Genomic DNA, 7,534 nt, shown 5'->3' with positions numbered 1-7,534 from the left:
TAATTGAGTGGATCTATATCAAAGCTGAAGATAACACAAGCTTGTCAAAATGTTTATGAACAGCAATAAAGGGCAATATGTATCACCAGATGAAATCAGTTATCACATTTTTTCTTGTCATTGGGCCAATTTAAATGTTGGTATTTCCATGAATCTTTATTTGACAGCTATACAATGGTATAGCCAAATTACATTAAAAATGTGTTCTTAAACAAAACAAAAATTCTCTATAATGATTGTATAATTAATAACATATTAATCTTTATTACCTGTACATTTTCTTTCCAATTATAAGAACTGTCTTAAAGAAAAGAGAGCCAGCAAGCAGTAATCTTTTGGTAATCTCTTATATTTCTTTTGTTATATATAGGCTATTCCACAGGCTCAGGTCAGCTGCCTGGGTCTGTGGCAGGAATTCCCTACTCTGCCTTCAGTTCTATAAATAGCCTGACAAATTTAACGTCGCAGCAGTTGTGCTGCAGGCCGAGGAGACCCACACTCCTGCAAGGGCGGTTACAGAACTGTGGTAGTGCGCCGACACATTGTCTCAACTCCAGGGAATTCCTTCCGGCAAATGTGGCAGGGCAAAGGACATGGGCGAGCCCATCAGCCGGTCACAAGCCACCAAGAGGCTAAAAGAGCGATTCCTTCAGGCGCTTCAGCATGACGATGACCAGGAGGTCCGGAGGATCCTGCACACCACCAACATAGACATCGACACTGTGTTGGAGGTGGAGGACAAGAATATGATTCTGGCTTCATACAAAAAAGGTAAAGGTGGAATAACCTTTTGGTGCAAACATCAGGAATTTGGGCCAAAATGGAGGCTCCTGTAAAACAACAAAGAGTGTAATTCACCACTATGGGGTGCTAAACTTCTTCCAAAGAGAACAGGATACAAGTAGGATTTTTACTCATGAATATGTGATCATGGTGGGTATATTTCCTGTATTGTGTGGCTGTTGCTTGAGAATGTCCCCCTTACTGTTCTCTCAAAGGTTTTTGAAACAAATACTTGCTCCTATCATTTTCTTCCATTTCAATCTCCCCAGACAGTGGGGTATATACATAGCATAACCACAGTTTTTTCTGTTTATTATGATACCTTTTTTCTCTTTTGGTTGTAGGTTACTGGCTGCCAGGATACAAGCTGGAGTGCTCTTGGGCTATGGGCCTCCATGTTTGCGTGATGTATAACTCCCTGGCTAGTGCCATGGTGCTCCTGGAGGAAGGGGCAGCAGTCAACCGGAAGCCCAACGGGAAGACCCCTCTGCATGTAGCATGTGAGGTCTCTAATATTGACTTTGTCACCCTCCTGCTGAACCATGGAGCCAGGATCAACAGCGTGTCGCTGAGCGGACACACACCTCTGCACTACTGCATCACTAAGGAGTCAGTGGACTGTGCCAAACAGCTCATTCTAAAAGGTGTGCAGAATGATGAGTAAGCCTATTATGTACATTCTATTGCGTAGAAAATACAATGTTTATGTACATAGATATTTAGTTTAAGAAATAATTTCTTGAGTAGTCCTCCTTTCGTTTCAACGAATCAGAAACACCAGATTCAATCATCCAGCAATATGCTTAGGCGTAGAGCTGGTCTGAACTGGTCAGCCAGCTACCAACTGTTTCAAAACATAGCTTGAGATATTTTTTCAGCAGGGTGTAAATGGATTACAAATGTATTATATATTTTTAATACATAAAGTGTATCTGGTATTAGTATTATTAATACTGTTTTAGTACATAAGCAGAAAATATATTAGTCTATGAACAGAACTGCTTGGCAATTATGTGCTATGCAGGTGCACATATGGACAAACACAGTGAGAACGACGACGAGGAGACACCCCTTCACACCGCTGCCCGCCTCGGCCTCCCTGAACACATCGCCCTGTATATCAGCCACGGTGCCAATGTGAACGCCGTGAACGCACGCTCCGAGACGGCGCTCATCGTGGCGGCCTTCTGGGCCCTGAGCGTCCGGGAGCAGCTGTACTCGGGGGATCACCACCTGGTGTGCCGCATGCTGCTGGACTACGGAGCCACCGTTGACCTGCAGGAGGAGGACAACAAAACGGCCCTCCATAAGGCCGCCTGGAACTGCGACCGCACGATCATGCAGATCCTGCTGGAAGCTGGGGCCGATGCCCGCCTCATGGACATCAATGGCTGCGCACCCATCCAGTACGTCCTCAAAGTGACGCAAGTGAGGCCCATGGGAGAGCCGGAGGTGTGCTACCAGCTGCTGCTCAATCACGGCGCGGCGAGGGTGTATCCCCCACAGTTCCATAAGGCAAGCCTAGGAACCTTAACATGGTTTGAGAGTTGGGAAACCTTCCTTCGAAGTAGGCACCACCTTGCTGTAAAATCTAGCTATTCCAGCTTCACCGTCTGAGCTAGTAGCTGGTCAACCAACTACCAGCAAATGAAAGGGATGTGCTGACTCTCCTATATCACAGTCTTTGAATGAAAAAGCCAGAGCTGTCAGGTCTCACACATACAGAAGAGGTGTGATGAGTATGGTAGCCAGCAGCATGCACTCCCCCATGGGGGGTGGCTTATACCAGTGGTTGGCATACTAGTCCAAAAGCACTCTTAAAAAAATAAAATAAAAAATAATATATATATATATATATATATATATATATATATATATATATATATATATATGTATATATATTATTATTATTCTTTTTTTTTAAAATTTTTGTGGCCCTGCCATCCTTAAACATCCTTAAACATTTTGTGACCTTTTCATCCGGTAGGGCGGCCATCTTGGAGAACACGTTTCTCCAATAGCTGTATATGTCCGACAAGCAAAGTATCAACTTGAAGCTTGACTTGGGGCACATATTTCTCGAATGACAACTACATACAATCAGTGAACACTTTATTATGTAAACCTGTACTCCAGCTTGTTAATGCAAATATTCTTATCTGTACAGAATGTTATACAGGTGCCTAAAACTATATAGGTCAGAGGTCAAGGTCATATGACCAATTGAAAAAGAGGTGCGACAAAATAATTGTCTATACTATATGCCATTGTTCATCAGAGATGTATATTTATTGAAGTTGTACAACATCTATTTGTTGTTGTGCCAATAACCTACTTTTTGTCCGACCCGCCAGCTTAAAAAACATGTTTTTGCTGATAACTCGAAGTATTGTAAATATCTGAGACAAACAGTATCAGGTATCAACTTGAAGCTTGACACTGGGCACATATTTCTCAAATGACAACTATATACAATCAGTGAACACTTTATTATGTAAACCTGTACTCCAGCTTGTTAATGCAAATATTCTTATCTGTACAAAATGTTATACATGTTATACATGTAAGACTTGTGCACAGTACTGTGTGTGTGTGTATATATATATATATATATATATATATATATAGGGGGGACTATCTATAATTACATTTATATATATCCCTCCAATTTTAGGGGACCAACGTAATCTGTATTTCAGCATCTTAGTGTCATAGAAAGACAACAACTCAATTGTAGCCACTTACCTCACATTCTAGCATTTTCTACTCATCACGAATATAGCCTCAATTTAGCTAGTCAAAACTATTTAAAAACTAGAAAGCATACATTTTAAAGAGGAAAACCTCTACATGTATCAAACCAGAGTGGAGCGCGAAAAAACGAATGTATAAAAATCTCATTCATTTAATTAATATTTAAGCCGTTCGCATTACATATTTACATACTGTATCATCACAAATGTGGTCGGCTTATAGGAAAATACTGCACAAAATAAACTGGTAATTGTTACGCCTATACTGTTCTTGTTATTGGCTGCCCTCCAAGCAGCTCCAGCCACACTGGTGTAGCCTTGGAAACTTGGTGTGAAAACTCCACCCCACTGTAATTCTGTCTTTCCAGTCTTGCTGCAAAAATCAATTTTTTTTATTCCAGTGAGACTCACAATCATACTTGATGTAGTTCTCAGCCAACTGCTTTAAAACCAGACAAAAACATATTTGTCAAGAAGTTCTCCCAGACAGAAGACAATTGAGTTCAAAGTCGGACTATGCGGCCAAAATCTGGACATCTGGACACCCTAGTGATGAGGCGAAACTCATGCCAAACTAAGTCACACAGGCAAGGGATGTGTCTTGGAAAGTCTAATATCAAGCATTCACTGATTGTAACGTTCCAAAACTGATAATGGCCCAGATCAAGTGTATGAAAACAACTATGCATTGAAATTGTCAGGTTTTGTTCTCAGTTGAATTGGGCTGTGATCATATGAAAGCGGCTTTAAAATCTGTACACGATCATACTTCTCACAGTATGTACTGTATGTACAGTGCAGTCCATACATATATTTTGTTGTTTTGGCTCCGTATACTAGCACATTGGATTTGAAATTAAATAAGGAATATGAGGTTGAAATGCAGTCTGTGCCCCTTAATTTGAGGGTATTTACATCCATGTCGGGTGACGTGTTTCACAATTACAGCCCTTTTTCCACTCATTTCATGTCACCACCATTTTTAGGACAAATAGCTTTTGATTAGCTTTTGATTAGTCAGGTCATTCAGGTGTGTTCAAATGCTTCCTTAGTGCAGGTATGAGAGCTTTCAGTGTGTAGTCTTGATTCTTGTTCTGAATAGGGAGCCATTATATATCATTGCTATTTTAGTATTTTAATGCATAATAATGTGCCAGCAAATTTCATTCAATTGTTATATTTAGAGACCAGCAGAGGTGTTTTGGCAAAAATAAACCGAACGATAATAAAATAATAAAAATAAACCGACACAGTTTGAGAGTGGATAGTCGATCCAACTCAATCGCCTCAGGGTATCACTCCCTAGCATCGTCTTCTATCTCATTAAACCCCAGGTCAACTACATTATGATCCATGAACCAAGAAAAGTAGACTAACTAACCAGACTACCTAGTTCATCATAATCGTTCAGTTACACTTTTAACATGTTTACCATTTAATTTTATAGGCTAATGCCGTTAGCTGTTGTTAACCACAGGCTTCTTGGAAATTAAATAAAAGTGCAAATCCGGGTATAAACCCTGTTTTATGTGCGATGAGGCACACAGCAGCTTTCTGATATTTTGAAAATCGTGATGATTTTAATATACAACTACATTCTGTACTCAATTAAAGACTCCTATGGAAACTCCACCGCCAAACTTTTCAAACTCCACCCTTGAACACAGAGACTAGTTTATGGACGGCCATCCATCCAGGCGATTACATGACACTCCCACTAAAATACGGTAATTTTAGCATGCAAATATCACTGAACATAACTTGGCTAGCCTGAGCGATATGACGGACAGCTCTGACTTTGCCGAGTTAGAGGACGAGCCTTCTGATTTTGACGAAGAAATACAACCTTACAGTTTTGAACCGGAATTTACAGAGGAAGAATTGCATGAGCGAGAGAGACAGACAGCGGAGGCTACAGTGATGGTGATTTAAAAAATGTCTACACACATAATTTAAGCATTTCATCCAAATAAGCTCAACTGAAACAAGTGTGACCGTGCTCCTTTAATAAACAGTTAGGAACATCATTCAGAAGAAACAGAGCACTAGTGTATGCTTGGGATCATTGTCTTGCTATAGGATGAAGTTCCGTCCAATGAGTTTGGAAGCATTTGGTTGAATTTGAGCAGATCAGATGCTTCTTCTCATTTTCGAAATTAATTCCTTTGCTGTCACCAGTTACATCATTAATGAAGACAAATGAGCCAGTACCAGTGGTAGCCATACATGCTGAACCGTAACATCCCCACCATGATTCACAGATAAGGAGGTGCTTTGAATCTTAAGCAGTTCATTTTGACCTACACACTATGCTATTCCCTGGTGTAAAATCCATCTATGAGCAGCTTGAAATGACCAGCCATCAGCTATTTCAAAACCTAGCTTGAGCTGTTAGTTTTTTTTCAGCAGGGCTGAGTGTTTAGGGGATTTTTCTTCATTATGGTGAGAAGTAAAATTGTGGAGTACAGAGTAAAATCAAGAAAATAACTGTCTTTGTCCCAAACATTATGGAGCTCACTGTAAAGCGTGTACATGAAAAAATATATTGTGGGCTATTCACCATGGAACATTGATTCTGTACTGACTAAAGCTAATTAATGCTTTGATCATTTCCACAGGTGTTGTACGCCTGTCATGAGTATCCAAGGGCTGTGGAAATACTGATAAACTCATATGAACATATCAAAGCCACAAAGAAATGGAGAATGGCTATTCCTGAAGGTACATACCAGGTAATTGTGTATGTTTCCCTTTAAAAATATCTGTGTGTGTGTGTGTGTGTGTGTGTGTGTGTGTGTGTGCCTGTAATGGAAAGAATGCAGAGTCCAGAATTCTGATCTAGCTGATTCAAGTGTTGTGAAAATACGCCTTTATAATGGGTTTTTTTCCCCTTGTTTTCCAGCAACACCGCAATTTCTACGACTCTGTGTTTGCTGTGTGTAGTAACACACCACGTACTCTGCTGCATCTGGCCAGATGTGCCATCCGGGCACATATGCTCAACAGATGCCACTGCGGGATCAAAACACTGCCCGTTCCACAGTCAATGGAGAGATATTTGTTACTTGAACCAGAAGGAATCATTTATTGAGGTGTCACACTGTACCTCTAAAGGCCCAGCTAATAACTGATAGCCCTTCAGGGTGCATATGAGCGGAGAATTTCAGTACAAAAATATTTGGTCATAGAAGTTTTCAAAATTAACCCATGGTCAATTTTCAGGATTTTCAAGAAAAGGGACCATTTTTAACCAGTTGTAAATCATTTCTAAGTAGTTTTTCTTCATTTGTATCCCATCCCCTCTCACAGGTTAAAAAAACATTGTCAACTCAGAAAACTGCGAAAAGCACTTAAAGAACCTTACCTTTCTTAGCATGTAAATAAAAAAAGAACATTCACTCCAGGGGCTCAAATGAAGAGATGGGCTTTTATCCATACAAGGTAAGTGTAATTAAACAAAAGACATGACATTTAGTAATAGCAGTGTGAATCTGGATCCATATCAGAGGTATTGGTCTGATATAATGTTGCAGAGTAATATAGCACAATTCACTCGCAGCACTTAAGGGACCCTGCATGAATAGGCAAAAGTGTCTCGGCTTTTAATTATTTGTTAGCCGAGATCCCAAATGGCACCGTCTGCACTTACTGTAAATGTCATCTTTTCACTCAAAGAACTCAAATGAGCTCATACTCAGGCCTTTATTTAAAATAATGGTAACATTACAAAATGGAAGTCTCACACTTGAAGGCATAAGAAATACGACACAAATTGCCTTTTTTCGTGTTTTCCAGAAATTTCTTTGGTTAAAATGTAGTAAGATGTAAAAATAAAATGATAGATACTTTAGACATTGCTGTATTATTTTTGAGGACTGGTTCACCTTGTCTGAGGTGTCCAAGATTAATAGAACTACCTGTAAAGCTAACTCTTTGACTGATTTTATGCAATAAAATCTGTACAATTTATGCAATTTCAATTGCCAGTGTAATAATTT

The 7,534-nt window shown here is 39.8% G+C and overlaps 1 protein-coding gene across 1 annotated transcript; it reads left to right on the top strand.

Moving 5' to 3' along the window:
• Positions 1-487: 487 nt before the first annotated feature.
• asb4 (ankyrin repeat and SOCS box containing 4) lies at positions 488-7,454 on the top strand. Its single transcript, XM_061256272.1, has 5 exons — positions 488-771; positions 1,128-1,427; positions 1,808-2,298; positions 6,155-6,268; positions 6,439-7,454. The coding sequence occupies exons 1-5, from the start codon at positions 594-596 to the stop codon at positions 6,625-6,627; spliced, it is 1,272 nt and encodes a 423-aa protein (XP_061112256.1). The 5' UTR covers positions 488-593; the 3' UTR covers positions 6,628-7,454.
• The last annotated feature ends 80 nt before the right edge of the window (positions 7,455-7,534 follow it).

The sequence above is a fragment of the Conger conger genome, chromosome 9 (genome assembly GCF_963514075.1).
Source record: "Conger conger chromosome 9, fConCon1.1, whole genome shotgun sequence".
Taxonomy (NCBI): Eukaryota; Metazoa; Chordata; class Actinopteri; order Anguilliformes; family Congridae; genus Conger; species Conger conger.
The sequence above is the reverse complement of the archived record's forward strand: the minus strand, read 5'-3'. Positions and strand labels throughout refer to the sequence as shown.

Coding starts and splice junctions, on each gene's coding strand:
- asb4 (XM_061256272.1), top strand. CDS start 594: ATGGGCGAGCCCATCAGCCGGTCACAAGCCACCAAGAGGCTAAAAGAG. Junction 772..1,127: donor TCTGGCTTCATACAAAAAAG/GTAAAGGTGGAA, acceptor TTTTGGTTGTAG/GTTACTGGCTGCCAGGATAC. Junction 6,269..6,438: donor TTCCTGAAGGTACATACCAG/GTAATTGTGTAT, acceptor CTTGTTTTCCAG/CAACACCGCAATTTCTACGA.